Genomic DNA, 19,920 nt, shown 5'->3' with positions numbered 1-19,920 from the left:
GAGGGGAGAAGGCACTCCAGGCTATGGCTGGCTCTGGGAGCCTGGGGCAACACCCTCATCCCTAATGTATATTAAATAACATGTCCCTGATACATTATCCTTCCCGGCCTTTGAGACTCCTGCTGAGAGCACTTGTGGGGCTGGGTGTGGTGAAACCAGACTATGACACACGTAGGATCTGACCAAGGGAGTTTGTTGTTTGACATTTGTTTATAAAAAAGCTTAAAAGTAAACACACTTTGGTCCTGGTCCTATGTTCCTTTCCTTTCTAGGCCAACACTCTCTGTTGCTTTTGGCACGGCCCTAACAAGCCAAGCTTGCGAAGTCTGATCTCCACCTTAGGAAACTTCAGGCAGAGAAAATCCAATTCCATGTCTAAGCGCTGGACCCATGGCTGACCACCCTCTTGCAAGTTCCTGCTTATCACATGGAGACAGGTGTGCAATGGAGTAATTTTAATTCTTGCTGGGAAATCAAATAGCAGCCTTACATATGTGCCTCACCAAAGGTGACACAACTTGTGACATACATATCATGTTTCTGTGACTAATGTGGAGGCCTTGGGCCTCGGTGCTGCAGTCAGCTGATGAGGTGAGCATGTCCCCCATGAGCCTACGAGCTCCTTCAGGGCAGGACCAGACCAGACCCTTGCCTTTCACTGCATACACTCAATGCCAAGCACAGTCACAGACATAGCAGGGGGTCATTACTGAAATGTTTCTGTATGTCCTATGGCCAAATATTAGCGAGGGACAAGGGAAGGCCAGCTAACTATAGCTGAGATTCTAAAATAATTTAAAAGCCTCTTCGTGGTCATGTTACCTATTATCAGACAATTTTTTGGAGTGGTTAATAAGCAGGAAAGTGACTGATTTAAAGTCTTTCTCTGTTCTATTGTATTTTCCAGGAGAGATGTACCTGGATACTCATGATTCAGATGCATCATCACAAAAGTTACCTTCTTTTGGGGGGGAAGCTATCGAATTTTCATAATTCCTAACTAATTTTTGTGCTGCACCTACTTGACAAGTCATATTCAGAAGAGATGAAATCTGTTATTTCAAAGTGGGGCAGTGACAATAGCTCTCTTTTTAAACCTCAGTGGAAAACATACTTATGATCTGTCTTGAAGAAAAACATCATTAAGTCTTAAAACCTACACTTGAAAGATAAGTCGTAACATCGCAATGGACTCTCCACAGCTGGAATAACAAGTTATGAAATAACAACCATCACAGCTGAGAAGGATGTGAAAGCTGGTTCTGAATTACAATCGCCAGCACCCAGCACTCAACTCAAAGTCTCCTCCCCTCCAAAGGCAGAGCCCCAGCCATCAGCAGAGCTCCCAGATTAATCTGAGATGAGACTCTTACAGGATTAAAAAACATACTTTTCCTCAAAGGTCTGATGGATCAGAGTTATGCTTTCTCAAGCAATTTTATTCCAATTATAGTTCAGAGTGAAGCTTATATTTAAGCAAAACCAGCCTAAGTGAAAAATTAAGGGAAAACTTAAGTACCACTCCCAAATAGTCTCAAAAACAAGAAACAAAACAAAACAAAACAAAAGCTCAATAACTTTTGCAAAAAGTATTTCCTTTCCTGCAACCACTTGGGAAAAAGTTGAGAGTAAAGCACAGTTCCATGATCACAAAGCTTTAATTAGTTGGAACCCATCTAACCAGACTTTCCAATCATTTGGATTATTTTTCACCCTTTGCTTATTCTTGTACAATTACTTTCTCTGCAATGTGAAATGCAGCTTAACTCTTTTATATCCGAACTTCTTTGTTAACAGCCTCAACAATTTAGTTCAAAATTTTGAGGAGTATAGTGCTGTGAAGAATAGCAGAGTTAGGAAAATCTTCTAAAACATAGCCTTTAACTTCTTAAATTAAGAGATGGGAGAAAGCCTAATTATATGATAAAAAAAAAAAAGCAAAGAAAAATCCATCATGCATGCATGTCTCTGACACGGATCTCACTCAGCTAGTGCACCACACGTATCTCTACTGAGCTCCATGACTGAAAGGCAAGTGCAAACCCTGTGTAAAATAGACAAGATGCTCCCCGCTCCCGCTTTCCAGCTCTTCTGAGTGATACTTTGTTGTCAAAGTCTATGGCAGGGATTGTTTTAAGAGCAGACATGGCCCTTTTACCAAGAGACATCTGATTGTTCCTAAATTCATAAAGTATGGTTCTGTGAGCAATTGACTAGGAGTAGGGACATGTAAGAGCCTTCTTCACCACGTTTTCCTGAATTTGGGTTTTATGCTCCAGGCCCTGGGATACAGGCTGGGGCCCTGTCCCTACCCCTGGTGCAGGCACACTCCAAGCCTGCTGAGAGACGGCAGCCTGACACTGGTCTGCAGAAGCCATTGCTGTGGTCAAGAGCTCTGCTGAAAGCTCATTTTGACTTTAGGTTTTGCAAAGATGTGAGGCATTTTCAAGAATGTGGCGAGGAAAACATTTTAGAAGAAGTCTAACTCAACTATGGATGTGAGTTAAGTGACCATGGGGCTGGGTTCCAGGTTTTTTTTTTTTTTTTTTTTTGCTGTAAGTAAACTTATTTGCCATAGACATCTTTGCCACAAGAATTTCTGCTACAAATACTTTTACCAAATAGCTAATTGGCTGTGAGACTCTAACTATGATGGTTCTTCGCAGATGGGACTAGCGTTATAATGAGGGAGAGCAGCTGTCTTCCCCCAGAGCTCCACTGTGGGGGGGATGAAGGGCGTGCGTTCCCCACCTTTAAGACAGAGGCTATCACGAAAGCCGATTCACAGTCTAGCTGTACTTCAACTCCGGAATTCAGTTTCTCTCTCAGCTCTCTGCAGGATTTCATGTTGGCCGACTGTCTGAAGATCCCTTTTGTGAGGGGTCCTTTCTGATTAAGGAAGAAAAGCATATCCTATGGGGAAGCAAAGGAAACAAAAATTAAAATGGCACTTCACGCAGAAGGAGCTGGAGAACACACCGCTGACCTCCCCAGCTGCCAGGGGCCGGGGCGGCCCGGCGGGAGGCACTGAAGGGCTGGGGCTGGACAGGCTGCCAGTGCAGTGGATTAAAGTCACTGTGTGTGTGTGTGTGTGTCTCTCTAAATCTATTTTCTCCCATTTGTTCTTGCTACATTTCAACACTTGCTTTCATGTGACTGTCCTTTTTCAGTGATCCAGTAGTCACTTCAAGGTACCTGTTACCTCTTCTCCCTCCTGTCTCACTATTCTTTGCCCACTGTTACTCTAACATGAAATCTTGTCCCCAGACATGGAAATGTTCTTGCCAAACTCATCCTCCACTTGCTTGTCTTTCTTTTCATGTGACTTTACACTTCATCCTATTCCCTGTGTTGACTTCTTTTAAAATCAGCCTCCAAAATCATCACCTCCAGGAAGCTTTCTCTGTCCCATTCCATTCTGATCAGTCTTTCATTTTGCTTCCTTTCCAGCTGCGTGTCCTACACTTGCCTAGGAGGAAGAGAGTGGGTGTTGGAGACATGCAACCCACAGGACCTGAGACCTAGTTATGGCTCAGACTTGCTGTGTGTGACTTTCAGTAAACTTGAGGGTTTTTTTGGGGGGGAGTGGGGTTTTAATTTGTAAAGTAGGAATGATGGAGATGGTGATGGTGATGGTGATGATGGTGACAACTACCCTCTAACTCTGTTGTGAAGGACCAGCGATAAATTGGCTAGACTAGCATCTGGTACTCACAGACACACAGCAGAGCATGAAGTGCCAGTAATCCGGGACGGCCTGGAGGGTACCAGACACTCAATAACTGCTGCTTGACAGGGTTCATTTACTACCTTCACTGAAGACCATGCACACTCAGTGGCTTTCACCTGATCTGTTCTACATACAAAAGGTAACTAAATGCCAGAGGATGTATCTGCATGCCTAAACACTTAGAACACTAATAAAAAGTATGAGGTTTAGTCCCTGCTACTAAGGTGACTGAAAGAGTCATGTTCTGAACAACACAGGGTTCAAGAAAGGATGTGAGAGGAACGTGGGGATAAAGTGCATTCTCCGTCCACGGAGCAGACAGACTCTAGTTGATCTGAGCAGGTGTGTGCTGCTCTTTCCTGCCGCCAGCAGACCAGACCATCTCTCCCCATCACATCTGCCTTATGATTCTGCAATAGCTTAGTCAAGATTTGTATTCTTTGAAGTAATAATAAAGGTTCTCAGCCAAAGCCATGAGTGTCCACAATTTTTCCATTTGGGGTAGAGTTTCCCTCCAGAGCTCTCCTTTCCTGTTAAGTGTTACAGACCAAAACAAGACTTACCAAGAGAGGTTTGGGTAGATTGTTGTTCTCACAAATTTCTGGCAAAGACACTCCGAAGAGCTGTCCTGGCTTCAGAGATGTTGGTGACATGGGCTGGTTGTCCAGGTGGGTGCTCGAGCCCCACCAGAAGGCCCAGTTAATGATAGAGCTTCTTCTTTTAAACATCTTCTGACCTGAATCTAAGGAAGAAGTGAGATTATTAGCAAAACTAATTTAATTCACTTAATCTTATTTCTATAAGATTATAGTATGCTCAGCACCACAGCTCAGCATTTTATAAGGTAAGGAAATGTTAAGTGCTTGGGTTATTCTCCCCCCCCCCCATTTTGGGGACATCACTGGTCTATGTGCTTGAATTCTGGCACCAAATTTTCAAAGGTGAAAGAAGGGCTCCCCCTTTACTGAACTTACAGTACAAAGCATTTCATACCAACACACAGGCCATTTTAAAGAGGAGACAAAGTGAACAAAAAAGCTGAAGATCAAATTAGACCACAACTCAATAGTGAGAAAAAGAAAGGAAGAAGGAGGAGGAAAAGGAGAGAGAAGGAGAGGGGGAAGGGGAGAAGGAAGAGGAGGAGGAGGAGGAAAAGGGTAGGGAGGAGACCTGGGGGAAGGGGAGGAGGCATCGCTATGAAGATGCTCTCTGAGAACAAGAAGGCTCTGCTACCTGATGCCCCACTCTGCTGTCGAGCACAGAGGCAGGAAGCTAATGCTCTATGTTCCCCCCTTTCTTTCCAACTGCAGAGTTTTCATGTATTTTTTGGTTCCTGACTTTAAAAAGTATGTTCAAGGCAGCATGGATGGATGAAAACATGAGTGAGACTCGCCCTTGCCACAGTAAAGTTTATAATGGAGAGGGAGGTGACCACAGCAGCTGGAGGGTGAAGGGGGAACCCCAGGAAGGAGCAGACAGACTAGTGGGAGCCCCAACCCAAATAATGGGCATGAATTCTGCCCAAACCTCTGGCTGACCCCCGAAGCCTGCGTTGCATGGGGCAGATGCGAAACAGCTCTTGAGGTGAACGGGCCCCCAGGTGGCGCCCACATAGAGTCTGACTACATTTTTCCCCAGGGACAGTGCATGAAACTGGTCATCACGCTCTGGCTGTGAGGCCCTGACAGCCAACCATGCTGCCAGAGATGGTGCTTTACCCCTCAGCTCTCTCTGACCACGGGGCACGAAGGGGACAATCCCGGTGGGGGGACACTGAGGAGAACATTCTAGGGGGGGACACGAAGGAGATGATTCTGGGGAGGGGACATGAAGGAGATGATTCCAGGGGGAGGGGACACCAAAGGAGACGATTCTGGGAGCGGGGGGGGGGGGGACGGTCGGCAGTGCCCAGTGCTCATTTCAAGCAAGTGTTTCATACTGTTTATTTCCTCAGCATAACCAACTTAAACCAAATACTAAAAAAGGCACATCGTGGGAAGACAATCAAATAGGAAACATTTTACTGAACAGCATCTAGACCATCATCCACCCCTGGCTTCCTCAGAATACAGGAAGTGCATCATAAATGCTCATACACCCAGGTGCAAAGGTCTTTGTTTCAGGAGTCAGGAGCCCAGCTAGACTTCAGATATTTATTTGTGCAAGTGACTTATCCTGCTTCTTCACTTTAACATGAGAACACCAGCTACAGCTCACAGCCTCACTGAGAGAATTAAGTAGGATAATGTTTGAAAAGTGTTACTTTGCCCAGGGCATAGGTCCACAGCAGCCTCAAACAGAGCTGCCAAGACACCAATCTCCTCCCCAGAAAGAGGACCTCCTCCCCACATCCATTGTCCACTTGTTTAACAGCCTTCGGGAAGTGTGTGGACAGGAAGGAATACCAGACTCTGGTTAACTAAAGTACTTTCTTCCTGTCCTGACACCCCCAACTCGCACCATCTTAAAGAACAGGATAGGAAGCTGAGCCCATTCTTAAATTCAGGAGGGGGTTCCTGTGTGCCAGCAATGCCAATCTTTGCAAATGTTTGTTGAGTATGTATGTTTACATATGATGAGTAGTTGTATTCAGTCTAGTTTCCTCACATTTAATCTGGTTTCATTATTTCTAAAACTATCAGATTTGATTTTTTTTTTTTTTTAGCTTTCATACACTTCTTAGGAAGAATGCTCTATCATAAAGTTATATACCCAGCTATCCTATGAGTGCAGACAGGATAAAGCAGAAATTGAGTCCTGAGCTTTATTATAAATACTTTCAGCTGCAGCCATGTCTTTTACTATGTACAACATTCAATTTTAGAGCTCATGTTCCCTCTGGGACTGAGAGGAAAAAAACTCATTAAAGTTTACTTTCTTGCAGAGCTTTAATGCACAGCTCTTACTTTCCAAATGTCAAAGACTGGTGGAAAGACATGCAATTGCTATAAAAACTGTAAGGGAGATATAAATGCAGGGCCGGTGGAGTTCAGGAAGGCCTAGCAGCCCAGACAGCCCCGACAAGGTCCAAGCCGGCGTTTCTCCATGCTTCAATTAGGAAGCTGAATATTAAAAAGTATAATTCTCAGAAGTTTGTCCTCATAGATTGTTAAAGAATAATCACAACAAAAAACCCTTTAATGAGAGATTTTAGCAAGATGGTAACATAGGAAGATCCTGAACTCACCTCCTCCCATGCACACACCGTATCTACAGCTACCTATGCGACAGTTTTCTCTGGAAAAAAACCCTAAAAACTGGCAGAGAGACTGTCACATTGGGCAAATGAGAGGCAAGTGGCTAGAAAAGGCTGAGACAATCTCACCACAAACCCCACCCCTTGTGCAACAACCCACAGTTGGGAGGGAACTTAAAATCTCCTCAAAACCTGGACCTTCTCCAGAAGGAGTGAAAGGTTCATACCCCCCAACTTTTAAGGTTTGGCACCTGAGAGACAAGCCCCTAAAACATCTCGCTTTGAAGGCCAAGAGAGCTCACGCCCAGGAGATCTGTGGGCCGTGGTGGACTGGGGAATGCTTCTTAAAGCACTTGTGTGCACACTACCCACCCCAGGGCCCAGGGCAGAAGCAGTTCTTTCCAAATCACTGACTTTATGTTAAAGAGACTCATTTCCTAATTTTAAGGCACTGGCCTGAGGGGCAGGGCTGCTGGGATACCCCCCAGAATATACAATGGGGATAGGGCAGTCTCTTCAAAAGTGATGTGGGTTCATTTCTGGGCTCTCTATTCTGTTCCACTTATCCAGATGTCTGTTCTTGTACCAATACCATGCTGTTTTGATTACTGTAGCTCTGTAGTGTTGTCTGAAGTCTGGGAGGTTTATTCCTCCAGCCTCCTCCTTCTTCTTCAGTAATGCTTTGGCAATTCTAGGTCTTTTGTGATTCCATATAAATTTTATTATGATTTTTTCTAGTGTAAAAATTGGAGAGCAGTAAGTGAAAAATGAAACTGGACCACACCATACACAAAAATTAATTCAAAATGGATCAGATGTGAATATAAGACCTGAAATCATAAAACTCCTAGAAGGAAACATGGGGGTAAATTACTTGACACTGGTTTTAGCAATGATTTTTTTTTTTTTGCATTTGACAACCAAAAATGAAAAGCAACAAAAGGAAAAATGAAGGAGTACATTAAACTAAAAAGCTTCTGCACAGCAAAGGAACCCGTCAACAAAATGAAAAATCAACCTACTTCAATAAGTTGATGGGAGAAAGTATTTGCAAATCACATATCTGATAAGAGATTAACGTCTAAAATATATAAAGAACTCACATAACTCAACAGCAAAAAAAAAAAAAAAAAAACCAAAAACAAAAACCCAATTAAAAATAGGCAGAGGATTTGAAGAGACTTTTTCCAAGAAACATATAAAGATGGCAACCAGGCACATGAAAAGATGCTCAACATCACTAATTCTCAGGGAAATGCAAATCAAAACCACAATGAGATAGAAACTCACACCTGTGAGAACGGCTATTATCAACAGGACACAAATGACAAGTGTTGGTGAGGATGTGGGGAAAGGGGACCCTCACGCACTGTTGGTGGGAATGCAACTTGGGGCAGCTGCCATGGTAAACAGCATGGGGGTTTCTCCAAAAAGCAAAAACAGTACAACCATATGACACAGCAATTCCACTGCTGCATACTTATCTAAAGGAAACAAAAACACTACTTTGACATTTAATGACATTTAGTGAACAAGTAATGTCAAGCTACTTTCACACTTTTCTCGCCTTCTAAAGTGAAAACAAGAAGCAAGATCTCCATTCCCATAAAAAAAACTGCAGCAGTTATATTTTCTGAGCTCAAACTACATGTCTAGCAGTATTTACCTGCCTCAATGTAAGTGCAAAGGATATTTCTATATTTGAAAATCCTTTAACTGTGCAATTGACCTGTGTAAAGGGGAATTTCATGTTTCAAAAGCCTTTCACTTCTACCTAACTTTCAATTGGAAGTGATTAATCTGCAATGAAATGACATGCCAAAAGGCAAACATCAAAAGAAGGATCTAACAAAATTCTACAAATGTCTCTGAAGAGAGAAATATGCTCGATTAAAATTGTACGCTTGTAGCATGGTATGTCAGTATTTGGCAGTACCTACTTATGTGAAAAGATATTTTCAAAGATGATGAAATACATAAAACCTCACTACAGATCAGAACACTTTCCATTCAATGGTGATAATTGGAATACTAACTTCATACTTCAATTAAGCCAAATGTTATTCCACCAAAATAATCCAATTCCTCTCATTAGCAGATCTGTACTACACAAAATTGTACTCTATTACTATGTATCGAATGTCATCGATAAAAAATTTGTGAAAATTTGTTTTTCCTCTTGTTATTTAAGTACCTGTGTGATACCATCAATTCTGTCTCTTGATCTGCAAATTTTACTATCTGGCCCTTTACAGAAAAAGTCTGTTGAGCCCTGGTCTAAGTCAGTGGTTTCCAAAGCAGCTGTTCATCCAAATCTTGTGTATTAAAAAAATACAAAACTGATTCACTTGTTAAACTTTCAGTTTCACAGGTAGGTTGCCACCATGGGTCTGTAGTCACTCCATTCCCTTAGTGTGAATTGTCTTACAGCTGCAACCAATATCATCCTAACTTCCAACAGAGAGAAACAGAGGACTCACACACAGAGGATGCCTACAGTTTAATTAAGCAAGCTGTTGAGAAAGTTGGGTAAAACTCTTAGGATTCTTCACCCCTGATTGTTTTGGTCAAATCAGTTAAAATAAATTTATTTTACTGACAAGAGACCCAGAGAAATCATTTTGAACAACATGCATTGAAAGATTGAAGAGTAAAACACCATTTTCCTCAGCTTAGTTATAAAGGCGACATTCCCTTTGTGTCTTCAATGAGTACCAGCAACAGACCTGTCAATAAAATCATTCATTCAACAAATATTTATTGAGTTCAATTTATATATGCAGATGCTGTTTCAGGTGCTGAAAGCATAGCAGTGAACAAAACAGACTCAACTCTCTGCCTTCATGGAGCTCATGTTTCAGGGGATGGAAAACTGTAATATCTCCATAACCCCCCAAAGATGTGAGTAAACAGCCTTAGAGTTCAAAAACTCACTTTAACTCTGTGGGAGAGAGGAGGACTGGTGCAAATGCTGGGTCAGTTTTTATAGCTGGTGTTGGCAAGATGAAGGAGTCCTGACCAGTGATTTCAATAAAGTATAAAGTTTGAGGCTAGGTCATCAACCGAAAGAGACAGGGCTGGACATGCATGTGTCGGGGGATGAGCATAAAACAGTGGCCACTGTCCATGGGGCATCCCAGTTTGTTCAGGTTTACAAAAGCAGCTCCAAAAATTCAGCATCAATTTTCTGCTATCCCCCCACCCCCACCTCACACTTTTTGGTCTGACACATTTGCTTTCATTTCTATACAATCTTACTTTCAGACTGAGGGTGTAAAGCTGAAATACGGGTTAGGGTAATTAATGATGGCCCTCCTACGTTGAACACCAATTTTTATCACTCTGGAGTCTTTATTATGGGGAGGGTAACAGATGGCTATGTTCCCAGGGAATTCAGATTAGCTTAGCAGACTAAGGAGAGATTTCCGTGGAAATTACCTTCATCTTCACATGATTATCAGTACCAGGATCCAGGTAGGGCACCAGCATCTCCTGACACCCATCACTGATGGCCTTCTTTTAATAATGTGATCATTTAGGGGGAACACACAATGCAATGTATTACAGTACAAAGAAGGCATGCCTGGTGCCTTTGACTCTGCAGTGGGCATAAGGCTAAAGGGGGAAGGACAGTTAAGAAAGAAAGAACAGGCTGTACCACAACCAGCTGCTGATTACCCGTCAGTCACCCCCACCGCTGATTTATAAACCCATCTTCTAAAGCTCCATCTTTCCTTTCAAAACACTTAGAAAACTCAAAAGAAAAAAAAATACCTCATCTGGCTGGAAGTTTGGGTCTTTGCCTGTATAAAGGCAAAGAACTTTGAAAACTTTGTTTTCAGGAGTGAAAAATTTTGCTAAAAAAAGGCTCTCATGAAAGAGGGAGAAAACTCACCACCCAGTTGTTGGGCCACAGCCAGCCGGCTGGGCTTCAGAATAAATTGGCACTGCTTCTCTTTGGGCAGTTGTTCCATGAGGAAGGGCTCTTGGAGGTTGGAAGGTGTGGGGGAGTCCTTCAACCCCTGCATCAGGAGTGCCGTGTCTTGAAGGTGACTCATTGTAATCCTGTAGGGGAATTCATGTCCTACACAGAGGAAAATCTAAATGTAGACTTTAGGCTGACTGGCACTGTGTCAGTATAAGCATGTGTGCTACAGACTGGAGTGTCCTGCAATTTGCTCCTGGGACTTTTGGTATAAAGAATCCTTTTGTTGACTGAGCGATCGCCATGCACACTCTTACAGTTGGAGACCACTGTGTAATGCAGGTGGCCCCACCAAAGTAGTTTTTTTTTGGGGTGGGTGGGTAGAGAGGAGAAACAAAGAGAAAAAAGTCTTTAAAGAATATCTTGTCTGGGAATGCACAGGTTAGTTTGAGAGTTGCATCATGTTGACTTTCCCTATGTTCACATCTGAGAATACTGAAAGGCATTCTAGTTTCTCCTTTGACACTACCTACCTCTGTAAATCTTCAGCAAATCCTTGACCTCTCTCAGCCTTAAATCCATGATTTAAAATATTTATCCTACCCATCACTCAGTATTATAAGGATCAAATAAGTAAAATTTAGTGGTTGATAGTATTTAAATACAAAGGGCAAATAACTATATATTTCAAAGATCACTATTATTACTATTATTCAATACAAGATATCTACCTGAAAGAAGACATTTTATACTCTTTATTAGTTATAGACACAATTAGAGTTACTCAAGGGCTGGCTTGTCTGACTTATGCTTCCCTCCCACCACACCACTCTGAGGCCGTTATTCACAGGCAACAGTTAGAAGGAAGACTGTAGGGTATGAGAGACACAAGAACAAGATTCAAAAAGGAATTTTCAAGCTAGAAAAACTAAACCCTGGACATCTGACTGCAATATAAGTTTTTGATCTTTAGTACACTGAGTAATTTCATTTTCTCAATTCTTAAGTACCACTGTGCTGTAGATTTGTTTACTTTTTAAGTACAGAGAGTAAGGTCTCTTCCATTCCAGACTTATCACTGAATCTAATTCAGTGAACTTTTCCTTTTCATCTTGCATAGGCATATAGTGTCAATGTTTCATTGATATTAAGTACTACAGCAACTTTCAGGGACTAAGGCAGAAAAATAAAAAAAGACTTCTACGACAGCAGTAAAACAAAATTGATTTACCAAAATAGCCAGTAGCTAATCCACAACTGAAATTTGCAAGGTGCAGTAAAATATACAATGGAGAATTGCTGCTAAGTAACAACCATGTCCCATATCCTATTTTTTTTTTTAGTGAGTTAGAAATGAAGCTTCATGTTGTTTTAAGCCTGACAGTTACTATCTACATAGTTTTAATTAAATTAATATATTTTATTAAAATAACTATTTTAAGTACTTATTTGACTTTTCATCACAGCTTTAATTGTTGCTCATTGACTTTTACACAAATGACAACATTAAGAAATAAACTGGAAATGCAAGGAATTTTTTGTCCTCAGCTATGTGCATGATGGCTTGATATAAAAATTGAGAATATACATTTCATAGAAAAGTTTGGATTTAGATTATTCAGATCATTTGAAACCTGAATTACACTGTAGTGATCTCACAGGTAAATGAAAGGATTACATGAGATAACTCATGTGATATGCTTTGCATAATGCTAGGCAGATAGCAAGCATTTAAAAATCATTAACAGAAATCATCATCATCATCAATGTCATCACCTCAAGATTTGCTACAGATGCTGTCCCTTATTTTAATTGCCCTATTTCCATTTCCATACTGAAGGACTTCACTGATCAAGAAATATTTTTGTAGCTAAATGATTTAAATAAGGTGAGATGTGACCTATTTTCCAGTAATTCCTCAAAACAGGTGCTGGGAAATTTGGCTAGAGAAATAGCAAAGTAGTTAGTTGGTAGGGTAGTACCTATTGCTAAATAAGTCAATAAAGATTTTTAGGAATCTAAATGGTTTAATTTCATTTTCTTTTTTGATGCCTAGCAAAGATCTGGGTACAGGGCAGGTGTTAAATACTCACTGATACATTAAGAGGCATGACTGGATCATAGAAGGTTTTCTATAGAGGCAAACAGTAGGAAAAGGAAAGGAGATTCAAGAACTAAATATGAAAAATAAATATACAGGGAAAACGGAATTCCAGCACTTCTTGCTTTCTCTTAGAAAGAAATTTTTAAAAGGTTTGACAAAAATAGGTCTATTTGTAAAGTGAAAAAAAAAAAAAAAAAGAAAGGAAAATTTACATTTCTCTTCCCCTCTATACCACTAGTTACTTGAATGAAGAGCTATCATTTATCTGCACATAGGATATACTTGATATATGTATTTATTAAATGAATAAATGAATATTACATGAGATTTATTATTTAATAGTATTTAAATTTAGGACCATATGACCAATTCTCTGAGACATTTAGAACTATAATTAAAACACAATCCATCTTATATTTTCACAGAAACTTACCAATAAGTGGGTATGGTGCCTCCTCTTTGCCAGAATTCACCCAACACTTGTTCTCTTTCTCAGAGCCCTTGGAGATAAAAGAATTAACAATCACTCTCTCACATTTGATAACTGAACAAAGACATATTTTTTGGCACTTCTATGTTTTGCAAAAACATAGGGCCACTATAAATGCTTTCATGGTTCATGGGGGTGATATGGTTTCTGCGGGTGGCAATGCTGATTCCTACAACCCATCTCTCCTCTAACCCCTAACAGAGGACTCAGAAATCTTGCCCTTTTCCCCTAGTGATGACGAGGGATCCATGAACTTCAGTGGAATCAGGCTCTCAGTATTATGGGTAGCCCACAGAATGGGAAATCACACACACGCCCTTTTGTAAAGTAAAAACAACAACAACAACAACAACAACAACAACAACAACAACAAAAACCCCAGAAAAACCCAAAACCTTCCTGGTTTACTAAAAGGTTAATTGATCTTATTTAGAGTCCTGACTTCTGTTAGGTCTCTGCACTTGATAGCGAACACTAGAATTAATCTCCAATGTGCCCCTGCAAAGACAACCTTGTTATCCAGAAAACCACAACACTGCTGTGTCTGTGATGAAAAAGTAAAATCTCAAAGGCTGATTATTAACTCAGCTGCTTCTGAGTGGAAAGAAAAGACTGACCAAGGGGCTCTGAGGAGACAGGTAGTTGGCACAGTGTACACTGGCTTTATTTTGGGCAAGTCCAGTCCTGGGGACAGAAAGGACAAGAATTCTGTCTAGAGAACAGGCCCAGTTGTGGGAAACAATGAAACTGTTCGCTAGCAGAATTACAACCCAGTAAAACTAAAAATCCCATTTGAAAGAAATAATACCAAATTATACAGACTTTGCTGTATCCTCTAAAAGAGGATAAAGCAAAAATGTTTAAAATGAAGTCAGAACAGAATGGCAATATTTAATATTCTTGCCTTTATCTTCTGATTAAAAATCATGACCCTGACCTTATAATGAAGGGAATGGGCTAGGAGACTATCCTGCCAAGTCCCCTCCCCTACTTTGTCACTTCCTTTCCTATCCTCTAGTCAAACATTTTTATTGCAAACAGGAAGAGCAATCTAGTAAAAATCCTTTCTTTTCATGTAGGGTAGTGTACACATTAATAATTCCTTAGAGCAGTATAACCAAAGAGACTCAATTCCTAATCCCACACTGAATAGAAATACTTTTGGTGTGATAAGACTGATCACTTATCCAAAAGAAAAGCATAAATAAGAAAATGAGTCATGTCATTAATTAACCTCCCTTCCTTCCCCTCAAGCTACTCACTCTCTTCCAATGTATAATTCTATAGGCTTAGAAATCTATGCAGAGGGGCCTGCTTTACTCAGTGCATATATATTTAATTATACCTTAAATATATTTCTAAATTGAACTAAAATAAATCAGATATCTTATTCTAAATTTTGGTTCTTTCTTAAGGGCTTAACAATAGCAATGTGTACAAGCAAATCAAAATACTTAAGACTATGACATATCTTAAATATATGTCATGTCACATCATAGTAACACCGTGTCTTCGTATATATAGAGAATCTTATGCAAGAAATGGTATTGTCCAAGTGTTTCCTTTGGCATCCATCCTTTTGAAAGTCATTCACTTTAATACAAGAACCCACTGTGTGGTGTTTATACACCGGTAAGAAGGAGATGGGACTCCCCAATGCTCTTTCCCTACCTCATCCTCAAACATTCCAATCTTCTCCACTAACAAAAATGTGGTGTGAGTACTAAAGGTCTTCAAATCCATGATCTAATTCAAAGCTTATTTTTTAATTTACCAGTTCATCAAAGGCACCATCCTTCTTATCCTCTGAACCTGTAGCCAGTGAATGTGGTTTCTAGCTATATATTATTTATGTAAAAATTCTATAGAGTAAATCCTTCAGAATTGCATCCTAAGACTGAATTGAATTTTGGGATAATAAAGAGAATAACAGATAACAAAGATGAACTAAGAGAGGAAACAGGGAAAGAATAGTCATACAATGATAAGTGAGGAATGGGGAAGGAGGTTATTAAGAATCTTATACAACAAACAAACAAAACCCTCAAAAAGAATAAAAAAAAACTACTGTCCCTATTTTCTACATTTTTGGGGACAAAACAGAACTTTAGTATCTCTAGTAATCAGCTGTCTTAAGATGGAAGGGATAATATTTACATGAATCTAAAGTATCAAAGTTTGTTTTTAATTAAGAATGTCTAGCAGAGTAACTTACAGTTACCCCTAGCATTGGTAGCGCCCCATTGATAACATCATTTGCAGTATCTGTATTTGTTACTGTTATAGTTTTAGACTGTAGAAAAAAAAAAAGAAATAGAAAAACACAGCTATAAATAGAGAATTTTAAACAGGTGAACAAATAATTATCATCAAATGATTATCTACAGGCAAATCTTAGTTTAAAGTGTTTAAAGAGTAAAGCACATGGCCTGAATAGAACACAAAGCCTTGATTATAATTTATTTTCATTCTATTATATATGATGCCTTTTAATACAGCATCTCTTTCTCTTAAAATAAAGAATATGTGGCTCACAGAATATAAGACCTTAAGCCAGACAGAAAAAGAATAAAATATTTCAGAAAGGTTACATGAATCACCCTCCCAACCAAAAGAAAAAAAATCAGTGAGGCTGATCATCCAGCCCATGACTACTTCCATAATGCAACATGTTAGTAAAGAAGGGACTGAGCTGGATTAATTCCTATTTCTTCCTGTGTACTGTTTTCACAGTGTGGGTTTTTATTTCTTTGCATAGTAAAAAGCCAGTTTAGGTAAAATCAGAATTAGAACTGGTTACAAAAGATATTTCAAGTTTAGCATTAAAAAGCCCCACTACTTATTGAGCTCATCCTCTATGTCAGGCACTGCAGCTACCGAGGTTTTCATTTCTGAAATCTGGAGAGGCCTTAAAGCCAATGAGTCTAGCAAAGAGACTGAACATTTCAGAAAGCTCAGTCCTGTTACCAGCTTTGCCCTTGAACAGGGTATCTGTAACAGCTCTGTACTAAGCCACAGTGAGAAATGACTATTTAAAAATCCAGTTCACAACAAAGAGAATAACAAGATTCTGAAATATCTATAGAGTTCACTGAATTCCAAGACATTATTTAAATATAAGACAATGCTATGCTATAAAAAATAAGTATTTACTATAGGTAGGTTCTACAAGTTACAATGATCAGATAAATCAGCAATTAGGGCTGTGTGCCCAGCCGGGCTTAAATGGCACAGTAAGGTAGCATAAATGGAAACAAAATGGTGTATAAATATGAAGCTAAGTGAAAGCCACTGATAACTCATCACTCATCCCTCTGTTATAGAGCATTTCTTCTCTATGAGCCAATTACTTAACATGAAAAATTGCTTAAATATGTTAACTGATTTCAAATTGTGTTCCTTGCAGCTCCAAGGTTTATGCAGAAGTGTCTCAGAACCCAACAGGGAGGGCTCAGTGTTCACCTTCTACCAGAATGGCAGAAATGTTTTTGCAAACTTGAGATAGCTATCATGAAAGGCTTCTGCTTTTTTACTTTAAAGTCTGAAAAACCTTTCCATTTCATATAAAGAAACACTCAATATAAAATCTTTTGTAAAGTGAAGCATCTATCCTGTAATACTAATAATCACTCGCAATCTATCTGGTTTCTAAGATGATGATTTTTGTTAATATTAGAGACATCTGCTCAAAACAGTAATTATAGGATGTGTATTTTTCCCTGCATGCCTCTCTGGTAGACAAAACAAATGAATTTTAGCAGATAAGATTTCTTTGGCTAGTACACAAAATAAAGACAAAACTGAAAATGTGGCTGTTTTTCCCATATTAGCAGAAGTCACTAACAGGTGGCACAAAACTGAAGGCCAAGGATAAAGAACACTCTCATACACACAGTCCTGTTTGGGGGAATCACTCTTTCTGGCAGCAGGGCTCCCCAAAAGGAGACTGTTGCCATGAAACAACTTCTGAGAGCAAAGGACAGTGTGTCGCACCATCGTGGACTTCACCAGGGTCTAGTGATAGAACAGAGCACCCAACCCGACCACAAACAGTATGATATAAAAATAAAGCTAAGTGAAATCCACTGGTAACTCAACCACTCAAGTTTTTATGGTGTGAGACTGCACAGACCTTCTGTAGCAAAGTAAGAGGGAGAAAAAACACCACCGTTTTCCTGCTGGCTTTCGTTCAGTGGTTATGGCAGTTGGTTACATTCAGGGCTTTCATGGAAAAATACCTTGAAATTTTTTTTAAACACTTGCCGTGTATGGAAAGTGTGTCCTTGAGAAAGAACTGGTTTTAGAAGAGAAGTGAAAGAAGAGAAAAATTTGAGTATTTCCCTCAAGCAGTGACATCTGGCACTTGTATCAGACCTTTGCATAACTTTTGCCCAAAATATAACTGTTTTGTACTACATACTTGTCCACACACAAAACTACTCTGTGTGATCTGGAGCTCCTGTGATGTGTGACAATCCACAGTATCATGGAAATATTCATGTTTCCGTTTTGCTCATCGCTGATAACATCGCGGCACTTTGCTGTATTTCAGTCATCACTTTCCACATAATGACTAGGGCTAAATAGACTGAATTTTTTCTTGACCAATATGATAATAATTGTGAGGAAGAAACATGCTGATCCATTAAAAATACCATCTCTCCCAGCTCATCCATTTATTAATAACCTGAGGTATTCAATCCCTAAAAACTCAAAGAATGGAGAACTTTCCAAAACCACTCTCTCCTTATCTCTACTTAAGTAGTGACAAGTTGGAAAAAAGTTGCTTAATACTAATAGGAAATATCTCCTTATGGAAATGGCTTTACAACAAGCCTCTGCAGCAGCTTTTGGATGGACCCAGAGAAGCAAGGACGCCAGAGGAAGGCAAGAGACACCTGACAGGCAATATCCTTCCAAGCGTCAGTGTTCAACACTGTAGTTAATAAGGATTTCTCTTGTTTCATTTTCTCTAGGGTTGCTTCTCACTTATACAAAGATACACATACACCCAGGAAAATGCACTTCCCCACATGGTATTTCTAAATGCCTACCTTCTGTAGAACGTACACAGTCTGTCTGTCTTTCTGTCTACCTGCCTGTCTCTCTTTTTATCCATGGCACTCTGCCTTATGTAGGGACCTGGAATTTAATTTTTTCTGGCTTAGAAACACTTACACAGGTGCAATTCCCAACATCCTTGGTGACGACTAGGAGTGGAATGCTCTTCGGGTAGTCCTTCTCTTTCTCTAGATTGATGTATCTAATCAAATGCAACAATAACCCAAAACAACACAGAGTCAGATGGATTTTGCTAATGGCTTATTTTCAAATCAATCTATTTTTGCTAATATTTTTCAATATACTTATACGCTGTTTTTTAAAAGACAGATGGAAAGACTCAGCAAAGTCAGATTACATTATGGGTTGGAAGATCACTTTAAAAATTCTCAGGACATTAGGCATGGGCACAAAAAAGAACAGAGAAGATCCATTCCAAGCAAGGCTTGAGAAGCAGATTCAGGTTAGGCACCTCTGGGTGATGTTTTATCGTCAAAGCTTCCCTGCCTTCCCTGGACATGCCCAGAACCTGGCTCATCAGCACAGGAGCATTTATAACACTTTATTAGACCAAACCAAAGCAGTGGCCTTTCCCTTCTCACTGAGCTCTCCAGGGGTGTGTGCATCTTGGTTATCTCCAGTGCTTGGAAAGGGGGAGCAGGGAGGAAGGGGGAAGGTCCACGGGAATCAGAGATGGATCTAAATTGACCATTTTAGTCTGTATGCTCAGAGGTAGGGGTATTAATTGAATTCTGAGGTGCTCAGCAGAAAACCCTCCATGTGTGGAAACTTAATACATGCTTTGAGGAAACTGTGAGCTGCAAGTGACAGGTTGGAGACAAAGAAAGAGATGGGAGAGATTATTAACTAAATTCTGTCTAACATGATCCAGACCTCAATGTTCTCCTTCCTAGAAAGTAAGAAATACATGTAATGAGAGAACATTATTTACAGCACATAGTTTGGCATGCAGTCTAAACCTCAGATTATTCTGAGGACAAATGAACAATTTCCACTAAGGGGAAGGGGAATAGTCAGGGGCACATCCCTGCAGAGAAGAATTTAATCATTTAACTATACCTGAAAGATTAAAAATATGTATACTGAAAAAATACCTCTGAAGGAGAGAGAGCCATTTGCCCTTTTGTTCTGGAGAACTGCAATGAAAGATAATGGGAGAGAACAATTAAACTCATAGAATACTTATCCTAACAAATTAAGAGCATCAATCCAGACAAAATATCAGCAACCCATTGTTGCTGATGGGGGTGCACGGTACTGCAACCCTGGGCAAACCTGTGCTCTGGAGAACCCAGAAGTGAAAATATCCATTAGGAAAAACTACACAGTCAGGTTTTAGTTTTTAACAAAAACCTCTTGGAAGGATCCAAGAAAGATCCACTTTCTTACTTTA

At 40.0% G+C, this 19,920-nt stretch overlaps 1 protein-coding gene across 1 annotated transcript in view; it reads right to left on the bottom strand.

Annotated features, from left to right (window-relative positions):
* Nucleotides 1-19,920, bottom strand: part of LOC102513960 (rho GTPase-activating protein 20-like) — a 43,427-nt gene that overhangs the window by 9,140 nt on the left and 14,367 nt on the right. Inside the window, 6 exon segments of the mRNA XM_032471098.1 lie at nt 2,752-2,913; nt 4,294-4,472; nt 10,822-11,010; nt 13,389-13,455; nt 18,624-18,708; nt 19,622-19,663. Of these exon segments, the coding sequence (XP_032326989.1) occupies nt 2,752-2,913; nt 4,294-4,472; nt 10,822-11,010; nt 13,389-13,455; nt 18,624-18,708; nt 19,622-19,663 (724 nt within the window).

This window comes from Camelus ferus, chromosome 31 (assembly GCF_009834535.1).
Source record: "Camelus ferus isolate YT-003-E chromosome 31, BCGSAC_Cfer_1.0, whole genome shotgun sequence".
In the NCBI taxonomy this organism is placed as follows: Eukaryota; Metazoa; Chordata; class Mammalia; order Artiodactyla; family Camelidae; genus Camelus; species Camelus ferus.
This window is presented reverse-complemented; position numbering and strand designations above follow the sequence as displayed.